This window comes from Mya arenaria, chromosome 5 (assembly GCF_026914265.1).
Source record: "Mya arenaria isolate MELC-2E11 chromosome 5, ASM2691426v1".
Lineage (NCBI taxonomy): Eukaryota > Metazoa > Mollusca > Bivalvia > Myida > Myidae > Mya > Mya arenaria.
This window is the reverse complement of record NC_069126.1, coordinates 36,500,143-36,516,047: the sequence shown is the minus strand read 5'-3', so window position 1 is coordinate 36,516,047 and position 15,905 is coordinate 36,500,143. Positions and strand designations below refer to the sequence as shown.

Below are 15,905 nucleotides of genomic sequence, written 5' to 3'. Positions count from 1 at the left end.
TTTCTCAATATCCTTGTTAGCTACATTACATTTCCAAATCTCCGTGTAAGCTCCAGTATGCTTCCCAATATTCTTATTAGCTTCAGCACATTTTCCAATCTCCGTGTTAGCTACAGTATGTTTCCCAATCTCTGTATTAGCTGCAGTACATTCTCCGATAACTTTGTTAGTTCAAAAACATTTCTCAATCTCCGTGTTAGCTTCAGTACCTTTTCCAATCGCCGTGTAAGCTTCAGTATGTTTTTCAATCTTCCTGGCAGCTCCAGTGCATTTCTCAATATCCTTGTTAGCTCCAGTACATTTCCCGAAATCCATGTAAGCTTCAGTACATTTTAACATCCTTGTTAGCTATAGTACATTTACTAGTATTCTTGTTAGCTCTTGTTAGCTTCAGTTCGCTTCCCGATTCTTGTTTCCTTGTAAGCTTAAGTACATTTCCCAATTTCCGTGTTGGCCTTAGTTTGTTTCTAAATATCCGTGTTAGCTACATAACCCTATATACCGTTGTTAGCTCAAGAACATCCCCCAATCTCCGTAATAGCGTCAGTACAATTTCAATTTTACTGTTAGCTTCAGTAGGTTCCCCAATCTCAGTGTTTGCTTAAGTTCATTATAGTCCCAATATCCTTGGTACCTAAAGTACCCTTCCCAATATTCTTGTTAGCCTCAGTATATTTCCCAATCTCCGTGTTAGTCTCAGTACATTTCACAATCTCCGTGTAAGCCTCAGTACATTTCCCAGTCTACGTGTAAGCCTCAGTACATTTCACAATCTCCGTGTAATCCTCAGTACATTTCACAATCTCCGTGCAAGCCTCAGTACATTTCCCAATCTCCGTGTTAGCCTGAATACATTTCACAATCTCCGTGTTAGCCTCGGTACATTTCCCAATCTCCGTGTTAGCCTGAATACATTTCACAATCTCCGTGTTAGCCTCGGTACATTTCCCAATCTCCGTGTTAGCCTGAATATATTTCCCAATCTCCGTGTTAGCCTGAATACATTTCACAATCTCCGTGTTAGCCTGAATACATTTCCCAATCTCCGTGTTAGCCTGAATACATTTCCCAATCTCCGTGTTAGCCTCAGTACATTTCCCAATCTCCGTGTTAGCCTGAATACATTTCACAATCTCCGTGTTAGCCTCGGTACATTTACCAATCTCCGTGTTAGCCTCGGTACATTTACCAATCTCCGTGTTAGCCTCAATACATACCTCAGTACATTTCCCAATCTCCGTGTTAGCCTCGGTACATTTCCCAATCTCCGTGTTAGCCTCAATACATTTCCCAATCTCCGTGTTAGCCTCGGTACATTTCCCAATCTCCGTGTTAGCCTCGGTACATTTGCCAATCTCCTTATTAGCCGCAGTACATTTCGCATTGTCCATGCTACCTATTAGACATTTCCGAAGTTCCGTGTAAACTTCATTACATATATCCGTCATATCCGTGTAGGTTCATTACATTTCATAATGTACATGCTCCAGTACATTTTCCATTTTCTATGTTAGCTGCAGTACATTTTCCACTTTCAATGTTAGCTCAAGTACATTTTCCTCTTTCCATGTTAGCTCGAGTACATTTTCCATTTTCCCGTTAGCTGCAGTACATTTTCCACTTTCCATGTTAGCTCCATTACATCTTCCACTTTCAATGTTAGCTTCAGACATTTTCCATATTCCTGTTAGCTACAGTACATTTTCCACTTTCCCTTTTAGCTCCAGTACATTTTCCACTTTCCCTGTTAGCTCCAGTACATTTTCCACTGTCGCTGTTAGCTCCAGTACATTTTCCACTTTCCCTGTTAGCTCCAGTACATTTTTCACTCGCCCTATTACCTCCAGTACATTTTTCACTCCCCCTTGTAGCTCCAGTACATTTCCATGTTAGCTCGAGTACTTCTTCAACTGTGTTAGGTCTGATGCATTCCCCAAAGGTCATGGTAGCCTAATTACATTTCCGCTTTCCATAATATCTACAGTACATTCACTCTCACTCTTCAGTATATGTCTCATTCTTTGTCACTGTAAACTCAAAAGCATTACAACTATGAATTCTGATATAAATACAACACATTTATTTAGAAATTTATCTAAAATTCACAACCATCAACAATAATAAACTACGTCACAGCGAGCACATGGGAGGCTGCAACATACAAGACATAAATTTGTTAAAGAAAATTGAATGGTGTTGATGGTCGTATATTATTGATTAAATACAAGGTTTTGTCAGCTCCGCTTCGCCCCAACTGGACTGTTTGAGTAAATTACTGGTTTTTACTCCGACAGCAACTTCTTTACCCAGTCTACCAGTCTCTGAAAATAATAAATCACAGAAATCTTCTCACCAATGTTTTTGAAAAAGTGCAACGTGGATCTAAATGTCTGTTCTTCATTTTCATATATAGTGACTGCCTGATCTCGAATATTTTCAATTAAGTTTTTTTAAATATATATGAATTATAAAAAGTATTCAAACATTAATGTAAATAAACTTGATAAGGCATTTAAATACCACATATTTAAACAAGTATTTCATGGTATTTATTCAAAAAATTCTTTGAAAACACTGAATGTCGATCATAAATTATTTTTAACGTTAACACCCGAGCTTTGATTTGGTGATTGGATAACACTTACATGTTTACAAGGACTGATGCAAAATGGTTCTAAATACTTCTTTATCTGAAATCATTCAAAACCTTCTTGCACCCCTAAAAACATGCTGCATGGTGCCCTACCTGAATGCCCTCGTATACGGTAGTACAATGCGTGTGAACAAAGTTGTCCGGTAGGGGGCGCTCCAGACCTAGACGCTCGCTTTCTGCAAGCGCCTTCGCTCCGTCAAAATGAACGAAACACAACCGCACCGTCAACTCGTCTTCCGGTCGTAGGAATCCAGGGCCACCGGCCATCAGCTGCAGAAATGTCGGGACAGAGTTGTGAACACGATTTTTTACCCTAAGGACAGATCGGCTAGATGTATGCACGCCTTGACTACTTTCATAGTTTCATTCCTATTTTTACTGGTTTACGTATTTAGAAAATATAGATTTGTTATCCTCGTCTCGCAGGTCAAACTAATAAGATCAAATCGTAGCTTTGATTAGTACTAGATTTGCATAGAAAGTGTTGATATATATTTATAATTTAAGTCATCCATTCAGTTATGTTTAATATCCTAATATCAATAACCGATGTTGCCCCCTTAAAGAAAACAATTATTCTCGATTACTCACCGAGACCGCTGTTTCGCAGAAGATGGTGTTGACCATCTGCTCACAGGAAGTGACGTCACGACGCCTCAGCTGCTCCCTAATCACCTCGAAGTTGGGGAAAATGTAGTATCCGCCTTTAGGCTGCACGGCCGTCACCCCGACCGCAGTAAGCTCACTGAAAATTCGCGTTCGAGTTTTTATCGTTTCCAATAATGAACCGCGTAATTAAAATACCTTCATGGCACATAGGATCTGGTAGAAGATCTATTGAATCGCTTAAATTGTGGAGACATGCCTCCCTGTAAGTGCACAAAGTGATTCTTGTGTTACCAGGATCGCGGTATTCATAAAACATCTTAAGCCATTTCTTTACTTAAGTCATTTTCCTAAGTGAAATGTATCATCATCATTTAATAATGTCAAAAGTACTTTATTTTCATAATACTCGAAACAAATTAAAACGGAAATAATATTTTATAAAAAAATACTAGGAAATTGACTTAACTAAGAATGTTTTATGAATACCGACCTTGATTACCTTTTCATGATATTTTTTTGTTTGTTTTAGAATACTTGGATTATTATTATTATGTACATAAGTGAGTCGTATTATCTGCCTGGAAGACCGACACATACGATGTTACAGGCTTCGTTGCAAACCATTGAAAACAACAGAGATGGTGGCAAGACAGGCGTTACATGGAACGTGAATTAAACAAACAGCAGACCTATGGCAGTATTTGGCGACGGCGGCCATGATGCGGGTCGTGTGTTGCTGATATTGTCGACAGGTTTCTGTGTCCTGTAGAACCTGGACGGACATCAAAATAAATAGAATAACGATCTGAATATATCATTAATTAACGTGAATAAAAAGAGTAAAACAGAATGATATTATGATTATATAATTAGTCTCAAAACGCAGTTTTGAACCATTCTGACAAACGTTGGATGGATATTAAAGGCAAACGTACCTCAGTCATGGCGTACTGCATGGGCGCAGCAACAGACGTGTATGTGTGGCTGGCTGCGCTCCGGACGGCCTCTTTCAAGGCTGCTAGACCGGGCGGGTATATGTGGTAACCCAACTGTAAGGTAAACAATACAGTGATGTTTATGGTATAACAAAATAAAAAATAAATATAATAAAAACACTTTTATTTCTTATGAAACTTAAAACCTTACTGACATGGCTTCAAATAAAGGAAATTCTTAACCAATCCGAAACGTCTCGGATGAAAGTCCACAGTTGGATAGAGTGTATTTAGCAAAATGACAACATAAAACACATAAGTATTCAGTCGTACCCTCCATCCGCGCATACTGGCCCACAAACCCTAATTGCACCAAACTTCCATCCGCACATACTCGTTCGCTTAACCTCCATCCGCACGTACCAGCCCACTTAACCTTCACCCACCCATAGTGGCCAACCTTCCCCCCATCCGCACATACTGGCCCGCTTACCCTCCATCCACACATACTGGCCCACTTACCCTCCATCCACCCATACTGGCCCACTTACCCTCCATCCACCCATACTGGCCCACTTACCCTCCATCCACCCATACTGGAACACTGACCCTCCATCCACCCATACTGGCCCACTTACCCTCCATCCACCCATACTGGCCCACTTACCCTCCATCCACCCATACTGGAACACTGACCCTCCATCCACCCATACTGGAACACTGACCCTCCATCCACCCATACTGGCCAACTGACCCTCCATCCACCCATACTGGAACACTGACCCTCCATCCACCCATACTGGCCCACTTACCCTCCATCCACCCATACTGGAACACTGACCCTCCATCCACCCATACTGGCCCACTTATCCTCCATCCACCATTACTGGCCCACTAACCCTCCATCCGCCCATACTGGCCCACTTACCCTACATCCACACATACTGGCCCACTTACACTCAATCCGCACACACTCGTCCGCTTAACCTCCATCCACCCATACTGGCCCACTTACCCACCATCCACCCATGCTGGCCCATTTACCCTCCATCCACCCATACTGGCCCACTTACCATCCATCCACCCATACTGGTCCACTTACCCTCCATCCACCCATACTGGCCCACTTACCCTCCATCCACCCATACTGGCCCACTTACCCTCCCTCCGCTCATACTGGCCCGCTTACTCTCAATCCGCACATACATGCCCACCTCCTTCATCCGCTCATACTGGCCCACTTACCCTCCATCCACCCATACTGGCCCACTTACCCTCCATCCACCCATACTGGCCCACTTACCCTCCATCCACCCATACTGGCCCACTTACCCTCCATCCACCCGTACTGGCCCACCTACCCTCCGTCCACTCATACGGGCCAACTTACCCTCGTTCCGCGCATACTGGCCAACTTACCCTCCATCCGCTCATACTGGCCCACTAACCCTCCATCCACCCATACTGGCCCACTTACCCTCAATCCGCTCATACTGGCCCACTTACCCGCCATCCACCCATACTGGCCCACTTACCCTCCATCCACCCATACTGGCCCACTTACCCTCCATCCACCCATACTGGCCCACTTACCCTCCATCCACCCATACTGGCCCACTTATCCTCCATCCACCATTACTGGCCCACTAACCCTCCATCCGCCCATACTGGCCCACTTACCCTTCATCCACCCATACTGGCCCACTTACCCTTCATCCACCTATACTGGCCCACTAACCCTCCATCCACCCATACTGGCCCACTTATCCACCATCCACCCATGCTGGCCCACTTACCCTCCATCCACCCATACTGGCCCACTCACCCTTCATGCACCCGTACTGACCCACTCACCCTCCCCCCACCCGTACTGGCCCACTAACCCTCCATCCGCGCATACCGGCCCACTTACCCTCCATCCGCGCATACTGGCCCACTTATCCTCCATCCCCTCATACTGACCCACTTACCCTTCATCCTTCCATACTGGCCTTCTAACCCTCCATCCGCTCAAACTGGCCCACTTACCCTCCATCCCCCCATACTGGCCCACTTGGACATCCCGGAACACAGAATCGTTCCTTCCGGGTACACCTGGAAACAAATAAAACAAAAGCGTCGTTTAAGTAACTCCATGACTCCATTTTAACCGATGTACGTTCCCACAAAAGACACAACACGTCTTACAAAGCTGTCCAAGATTCAATCCCCAACAGACACTTAAATGTAGTCATGGGCCGGACAAATTTATGGCCTCTCATATGGAATAGGTTTGGACGTGCGCAGGATGAAGTATCTTCTCTATATATTGAACTTATAGAGGTATTAACAACAAAACATATCTACGCTTGATAGTTTTGTACCCCAGTAGAAAAACAAATTACCTTTGCCATGGAAGTGAAGTTGCCGCCATATGTGAGTCGCGCGTAGATCTCGTCAGCTAGTACAAGTATTCCATTCGATCGGAACACCTCGCTAAAAGAGTGACGTCATTTTCTACAGACGATGGGCAACGTACATTACCAGACAAATACTTATTAAAACGTAAATGAATTCAAACTGAAGTTTCATTTTAAATCATACGCAGGCCCCCGTAAAATCGTTCAAGTTTACGTTTTATTTAAATATAGGGGAACAAGTTATAAAACACACCCAGCAAGCACCATTTCGGACTAGAAATTGTGAAAATGATCTTGTGGGAGAAACCCAAAACCCACCTGCCAACATTTTAACCAACTTATTTGGGGCGTAAATCAAAAGGTTACGCCCCTAAGTTACACCCCTTTTCACGTCAACTCCTGGATCCGCCCATGCTAGCTTACATGTTGTGTTTTTTGGGCATGGAGAACAATTTAGGCCAATAAGCTGCGGTATTGAAGTTATCAAATATGAAACATTTTTGATTTTTTACAAGAACATAAAAAATGCATTATTTTTTTGTATTCTAAACGTCTAAAACAATAAAAGAAAAATAGTGAAAAAGGAAAAGAAAGTTTTAGGTTTGCAGTATGATTCGGTTCTGGGAGTTCTGGATTGCTTGCCGACCATAAAGTTACATGTGTTATGTAACACAACATAAATTCATACATGTACGTCGAGATTCATCACCATTGCAGCGAATACTGTGAAGATAAATACACTAAGTAATCAACCTATATGTCTTTAGCCAATGCAACTTCAGATAAGCAATCACTAGCGGATCCCCTAAAATCGATTATTTTTTAATTCAATATATGAGATTTTTTTTAATACGCCCAAAATGAACAATTTCGGACTAGAAATGATTAAAATATCTTAAGGGAATACTCCCTATCCTCTGCCAACACTTAAACCCTATAAGTTTCAGTTCGGAAGGAGGGGTGCAAGTCAAAAGCTTACTCCCATAAGTTACACCCTCTCTAACGTCAAATCCTGTAACCGCCCCTGTTAATTAATTATTCTCTAAACCATGTGGGCTGTCTTTTATTGTGTCGTTTTCAATATCGCGACGGAAAATAGTTGAGGTCTTTTCCTAAATCCTAAAATTCATATGCATTTGTACTTTTTCGACGCGTTATACCATACGTTTTATATTTTTGACCTCATTAATGGACCAGCATGTCCTCCAGTGATTGACTCAATTTTGTAACGCGTCTGCGACGATGAAATCAAGAACACGACCAGATTACATTGTCAATTTGCTATCTCTACAATTCATTTCATTACATAAAGCAAGATATAAATGCATTCAAAATAGATAATATGAAGACGAAAGGATTTTTTTTGCACATTAAAGGTTAAATCCATGTCAGCCCATATCGTCCTATGTATGGTTATTTCATTAAACCAGGATTTTCCATTACCTTGTTTGTACTTCGTATCTTAAATAAACTCAAGATATTTGCACTCAGTTTCGGTTCGTGCTATACGAGTGAGTGTTATCTAAATCAGCGGATCCAAAGAGACAATTTAAGGCCAAATAAATTAATGTAATGTCCGCTCAGCTCAGACTGGCTGATATTTTGTTGTAAAACAAACATCTTACGAAACAAGAAATGTAATATCCATGTTTAAGAGAAAATTACATTATGTTGTTCTTGTAAGCGTCCTATTCATAAGTGAAAAATTCATGAAAATCTTTCAACAAACGCGTCAGGACAATACTAACTATTGAAATGTTGAAACCACCTTAATTATTAAAGGCTCCTCTGTTTGCATGTAAATTCGAAAATACTCTTTCCGAAAAATGTTTTCTGTGATTCTTTTTTGTGAATTGTTTCCTTTTCCAGTTTTACTGAATGTAAGCACAGCAAAGAGACCAGCCACCTACCTCAGTGCTTCCAGCTCTGGTTTGTTGTACATCGTTCCCGCTGAAACAAAACTGATGTCAACAACCATAAATATAGCATTGGAATAATTAGCTGTAATAGTTACTTCATCCACTTCCAATGTAATAGCTACTGCATCCACTACCAATGTTATAGCTACTGCACCCACTTCCAATGTATGTCACTGCATCAACTACCTGAGTAATAGTTATTGCACCCTCTACCCGAGTTATTATTACAGCACCCTCTACCCGAGTAATTATTATAGCACCCTCTACCCGAGTAATTATTAAAGCACCCTCTACCCGAGTAATTATTATAGCACCCTCTACCCGAGTAATTATTATAGCACCCTCTACCCGAGTAATTATTATAGCACCCTCTACCCGAGTAATTATTATAGCACCCTCTACCCGAGTTATTATTACAGCACCCTCTACCCGAGTTATTATTATAGCACCCTCTACCCGAGTAATTATTATAGCACCCTCTACCCGAGTAATTATTATAGCACCCTCTACCCGAGTAATTATTATAGCACCCTCTACCCGAGTTATTATTACAGCACCCTCTACCCGAGTTATTATTATAGCACCCTCTACCCGAGTAATTATTATAGCACCCTCTACCCGAGTAATTTTTATAGCACCCTCTACCCGAGTTATTATTATAGCACCCTCTACCCGAGTTTTTATTATAGCACCCTCTACCCGAGTAATTTTTATAGCACCCTCTACCCGAGTTATTATTATAGCACCCTCTACCCGAGTTATTATTATAGCACCCTCTACCCGAGTTATTATTATAGCACCCTCTACCCGAGTTATTATTATAGCACCCTCTACCCGAGTTATTATTATAGCACCCTCTACCCGAGTTATTATTATAGCACCCTCTACCCGAGTTATTATTATAGCACCCTCTACCCGAGTAATTATTATAGCACCCTCTACCCGAGTTATTATTATAGCACCCTCTACCCGAGTAATTATTATAGCACCCTCTACCCGAGTAATTATTATAGCACCCTCTACCCGAGTAATTATTATAGCACCTCTACCCGAGTTATTATTACAGCACCCTCTACCTGAGTAATTATTATAGCACCCTCTACCCGAGTAATTATTATAGCACCCTCTACCCGAGTAATTATTATAGCACCCTCTACCCGAGTAATTATTATAGCACCCTCTACCCGAGTAATTATTATAGCACCCTCTACCCGAGTAATTATTATAGCACCCACTACCCGAGTTATTATTATAGCACCCTCTACCCGAGTAATTATTATAGCACCCTCTACCCGAGTTATTATTATAGCACCCTCTACCCGAGTAATTATTATAGCACCCTCTACCCGAGTTATTATTATAGCACCCTCTACCCGAGTAATTATTATAGCACCCTCTACCCGAGTAATTATTAAAGCACCCTCTACCAGAGTAATTTTTATAGCACCCTCTACCCGAGTAATTATTATAGCACCCTCTACCCGAGTAATTATTATAGCACCCTCTACCCGAGTAATTATTATAGCACCCTCTACCCGAGTAAATATTATAGCACCCTCTACCCGAGTAATTATTACAGCACACTCTACCCGAGTAATTATGATAGCACCCTCTACCCGAGTTTTTATTATAGCACCCTCTACCCGAGTAATTATTATAGCACCCTATACCCGAGTTATTATTACAGCACCCTCTACCCGAGTAATTATTATAGCACCCTCTACCCGAGTTATTATTATAGCACCCTCTACCCGAGTAATTATTATAGCACCCTCTACCCGAGTAATTATTATAGCACCCTCTACCCGAGTAATTTTTATAGCACCCTCTACCCGAGTAATTATTATAGCACCCTCTACCCGAGTAATTATTATAGCACCCTCTACCCGAGTAATTATTATAGCACCCTCTACCCGAGTAATTATTATAGCACCCTCTACCCGAGTAATTATTATAGCACCCTCTACCCGAGTAATTATTATAGCACCCTCTACCCGAGTAATTATTATAGCACCCTCTACCCGAGTAATTATTATAGCACCTCTACCCGAGTAATTATTATAGCACCCTCTACCCGAGTAATTATTATAGCACCCTCTACCCGAGTTATTATTACAGCACCCTCTACCCGAGTTATTATTATAGCACCCTCTACCCGAGTAATTATTATAGCACCCTCTACCCGAGTAATTATTATAGCACCCTCTACCCGAGTAATTATTATAGCACCTCTACCCGAGTTATTATTACAGCACCCTCTACCCGAGTTATTATTATAGCACCCTCTACCCGAGTAATTATTATAGCACCCTCTACCCGAGTAATTTTTATAGCACCCTCTACCCGAGTTATTATTATAGCACCCTCTACCCGAGTAATTATTATAGCACCCTCTACCCGAGTAATTTTTATAGCACCCTCTACCCGAGTTATTATTATAGCACCCTCTACCCGAGTAATTATTATAGCACCCTCTACCCGAGTTATTATTATAGCACCCTCTACCCGAGTTATTATTATAGCACCCTCTACCCGAGTTATTATTATAGCACCCTCTACCCGAGTTATTATTATAGCACCCTCTACCCGAGTTATTATTATAGCACCCTCTACCCGAGTAATTATTATAGCACCCTCTACCCGAGTTTTTATTATAGCACCCTCTACCCGAGTAATTATTATAGCACCCTCTACCCGAGTAATTATTATAGCACCCTCTACCCGAGTAATTATTATAGCACCTCTACCCGAGTTATTATTACAGCACCCTCTACCTGAGTTATTATTATAGCACCCTCTACCCGAGTAATTTTTATAGCACCCTCTACCCGAGTAATTATTATAGCACCCTCTACCCGAGTAATTATTATAGCACCCTCTACCCGAGTAATTATTATAGCACCCTCTACCCGAGTAATTATTATAGCACCCTCTACCCGAGTTATTATTATAGCACCCTCTACCCGAGTAATTATTATAGCACCCTCTACCCGAGTTATTATTATAGCACCCTCTACCCGAGTTATTATTATAGCACCCTCTACCCGAGTTATTATTATAGCACCCTCTACCCGAGTAATTATTATAGCACCCTCTACCCGAGTAATTATTATAGCACCCTCTACCCGAGTAATTTTTATAGCACCCTCTACCCGAGTAATTATTAAAGCACCCTCTACCCGAGTAATTATTATAGCACCCTCTACCCGAGTAATTATTATAGCACCCTCTACCCGAGTAAATATTATAGCACCCTCTACCCGAGTAATTATTACAGCACACTCTACCCGAGTAATTATGATAGCACCCTCTACCCGAGTTATTATTATAGCACCCTCTACCCGAGTAATTATTATAGCACCCTATACCCGAGTTATTATTACAGCACCCTCTACCCGAGTAATTATTATAGCACCCTCTACCCGAGTTATTATTATAGCACCCTCTACCCGAGTAATTATTATAGCACCCTCTACCCGAGTAATTATTATAGCACCCTCTACCCGAGTAATTTTTATAGCACCCTCTACCCGAGTAATTATTATAGCACCCTCTACCCGAGTAATTATTATAGCACCCTCTACCCGAGTAATTATTATAGCACCCTCTACCCGAGTAATTATTATAGCACCCTCTACCCGAGTAAATATTATAGCACCCTCTACCCGAGTAATTTTTATAGCACACTCTACCCGAGTTATTATTATAGCACCCTCTACCCGAGTAATTATTATAGCACCCTCTACCCGAGTTATTATTATAGCACCCTCTACCCGAGTTATTATTACAGCACCCTCTACCCGAGTTATTATTACAGCACCCTTTACCCGAGTTATTATTATAGCACCCTCTACCCGAGTAATTATTATAGCACCCTCTACCCGAGTAATTATTATAGCACCCTCTACCCGAGTAATTATTAAAGCACCCTCTACCCGAGTTATTATTATAGCACCCTCTACCCGAGTAATTATTAAAGCACTCTCTACCCGAGTTATTATTATAGCACCCTCTACCCGAGTAATTATTATAGCACCCTCTACCCGAGTAATTATTATAGCACCCTCTACCCGAGTAATTATTAAAGCACCCTCTACCCGAGTAATTATTATAGCACCCTCTACCCGAGTAATTATTAAAGCACCCTCTACCCGAGTTATTATTATAGCACCCTCTACCCGAGTAATTATTATAGCACCCTCTACCCGAGTTATTATTATAGCACCCTCTACCCGAGTAATTATTATAGCACCCTCTACCCGAGTAATTATTATAGCACCCTCTACCCGAGTAATTATTATAGCACCCTCTACCCGAGTTTTTATTATAGCACCCTCTACCCGAGTAATTATTATAGCACCCTCTACCCGAGTAATTATTACAGCACCCTCTACCCGAGTTATTATTACAGCACCCTCTACCCGAGTTATTATTATAGCACCCTCTACCCGAGTTATTATTACAGCACCCTCTACCCGAGTTATTATTATAGCACCCTCTACCCGAGTTATTATTACAGCACCCTCTACCCGAGTTATTATTACTGTTAATGTATAATGTGCGTAATGTGTACCGTCTAATAGATACGGTACTAGTTTTTCTTCAAAAGAGTCCTTTTTCAGAGTAAGAAGCCGTTTCGCTAGGACGATCACCAATTTTGTCCGAGGCGAAGCCCAAATATGGTACGACATTACACCATAGCGTTATAAATTGCAGCTTGGATTTTGTTAATCGAGCAAATTTTAGGCTGAATTATTATGACACTAAAGAAAATACGTAATTTATACATGCTTACTTGGGTTGTCTGGGTTATTAAAGATCAACAGTTTCACCGGAGAAAGATCTCTTGTTTGAAGAAACTGGAATATACGTACATAAAAAACATTGTTTGATATATAGCGTTCGTATTATATTTTCACTGATTTAGGAGACATCTCAGTAAAAAAGGTCATATAAAAGAGAATACTATGAAAACAAGGATATGCTGCAGAAACTGACTTTTCTTACCCTGGATATCCTTTCAAAACTCTCGTCATGATGTGGCGTCATGAATATATAATTGGTAAGATAATGACGTCATACATGCGTGGACGTCTCTACTTACATTTTTGACTAATTGCGGTGTGATTTTCCAGTCGTCTGCTTGGCACGCGGTGATCACGTGCGGTTTATGACCGGACAGCTGCACCTGGGGTTTATACGAGGTCCACGACGGGGAAATGACCAGCACGTCTGTAAGAATCATCATCATTATTGCATAATAAACTTAACTACATCATCAACGTCTTCCTAAGCTGTTGCTGATCATCAACATAACTCAGACAAATGTTATAGAGAATTGCATTCACTCTATATGACGTCAATAACTCACCTCCATGAAATATGTTCATAAGCAGAAAAATGAGCTCCTTGCTACCAGGCCCCACGATGACGTCATCAGCACTTCGATCTATGTCGTCATGGAGTTTATGGAAGTCACAGATCGCATCCCTTAGTTCTTTGATACCTGAAAAATACAGACATAAACTTACTTCTCAATTAGAGTATAGCAGTTTTGAAGGATATAAAAAATCGCATTACATGCCATGTTTGATGAACATGTGCTATTAAAATATAAAGGGGCGCAATCGGAATCGCCTGTAGACTCTCACAGAGACACTCACCAGCAACTGGTAGATACGCGCTCCGGTCTGCAAACTTCCGAAGACGGTCGGCGGCCTTGTCCATGAGCGGAAATGGTGCCTGACCGAAGCCGAAGTGGTAGATGGTGTCTCCGGCGGCCATAAGCTCCCGGACGCGCTCGTTGTGCATTAGGTTTGAGGCGGCCGAGTAGTTCTCCAGGGTGTCGCGAACTAGCGACTTCCGGCCAATGTCCTGGTAAAAAATGTTAATTTAACGGGATGTGGCATTTTGGGTATGCATAATTAAGAAGTAATATGGCGCATCATATTATACTTAAAGCCAGGAATTGTATTGGCTGGCGAAACATATAAACGCATTTCATTGGCTGAATTAGTAACGTCAAACGAGAACAGGTACATTCGCCAAAGTGCTCGATGTATCAGGCAGACTTAACATGGGCAACGCAGATCAAGAACATTCTGGCTCGAGCATGAATATAGCTATGTATGGTTGTCAACTTTGTCGTCGTTGTTGTTGTTGTTGTTGGTGGTGGTGGTGGTGGTGTTGGTGGTGGTGGTGGTTGTGGGTCGTTGGCACAAGAAACTGGCAATATCGACCTGTTTTACGGTGAATGTAGCTACAGACTTAAAGAATGATGAATGGAGACATTATAATATCAACTTGTTGTATTCCGCAAGCTCTTCATATTTATTTTACTGTGACACCCATGATTCAGCAAATTTGTGGATTTACCTAGTCAGTTAGTGTGCCTTTAAAATCTAGTCTTTCCACGAGAATGATTTAGAACCCAATTATGGTAAAGAGAGAACAGTATTTTTAAAACCCTGTAATTGAAGCTCTGGCTGTTAACTAGGAAGTACAATATCTGGTATCCGATTCAACTCTGTCGTGGATCAACCACTTCCACATTGACAAAACCAGAGTACTGTAACCTGAGCTACAAAATAGACATGGAATATCTCGAATTAAGTAGGCAATGCCACTGTCCCCTGTGTGTAATACGTAACTTTAACGACTCGCCTTGCCCCATTTTATTAAGATATCTTAAGCCTAACACTTTAAGTATCTTAAATCATTCTGCCCGATTTTAAAAATCTTGAAGTTAAAAGGGGAACATTTCAAATACAGAAAGTTTGATCCTAGACTTAGGATTGTTGAGGAAATTGGGGAAATAACCTTCAAAGGACATACTTACATACATGTGTACATGCATTTATATCTACAAATGTACTACTGTAACGCGAATTAAATTTTGAAAGATACTTACGATTTGCAAAGTCATATTTCCTTTTGTTTCCTCTATAGGTCACACATAGTGACCTTAATCCGAGAAATATATTTCCCAGAGCACGCAAGACTCAGCTATTATTACTAGCACACTAATTTATCTACTAACAATTTTAATACTGTGACACAAATTAAAAGATACTTACGATTTGCAAAGCCATTTTTCCTATTGTTTAGTTTATAGTCCACACATTGAGCTTAATCCGATAAATATATTTCCCAGAGTACGCGAGATTCAGCGGTTGTTACAAGCACACTAACCGGGTCGATATCCAGTGTGAAATGCAATAGGCCAAGAGAACTTATTCGTTCGATAGGGCTGATTGCAGCCCACTGCGCTTTTAACTTCGTGGCTTTGAATATTAATGATCCAATTGCTATCGCTCTGTAGGTTTTAGGGTAGCTCTGGCATAGTTAACCTTTTATTGTTGCATTTTATTATCAAACTGTTGCGTCTACA

The 15,905-nt window shown here is 41.2% G+C and overlaps 1 protein-coding gene across 1 annotated transcript; it reads right to left on the bottom strand.

The window, feature by feature from the left end:
- Positions 1-2,057: 2,057 nt before the first annotated feature.
- On the bottom strand, positions 2,058-15,726 carry LOC128236257 (aspartate aminotransferase-like). The gene is made up of 13 exons (XM_052951141.1): positions 15,592-15,726; positions 14,179-14,389; positions 13,887-14,021; positions 13,620-13,747; positions 13,311-13,374; positions 8,507-8,546; positions 6,582-6,672; positions 6,226-6,291; positions 4,198-4,311; positions 3,952-4,034; positions 3,245-3,398; positions 2,747-2,923; positions 2,058-2,321 (listed from the first exon to the last, which is right to left on the bottom strand). Exons 1-13 carry the CDS (start codon positions 15,604-15,606, stop codon positions 2,283-2,285), a joined length of 1,317 nt encoding a protein of 438 aa, XP_052807101.1. The 5' UTR covers positions 15,607-15,726; the 3' UTR covers positions 2,058-2,282.
- Between the last annotated feature and the right edge of the window lie 179 nt (positions 15,727-15,905).

Coding starts and splice junctions, on each gene's coding strand:
- LOC128236257 (XM_052951141.1), bottom strand. Junction 14,022..14,178: donor CGCGTATCTACCAGTTGCTG/GTGAGTGTCTCT, acceptor TGTATTTTTCAG/GTATCAAAGAACTAAGGGAT. Junction 6,673..8,506: donor CCAGAGCTGGAAGCACTGAG/GTAGGTGGCTGG, acceptor TCACTCTTTTAG/CGAGGTGTTCCGATCGAATG.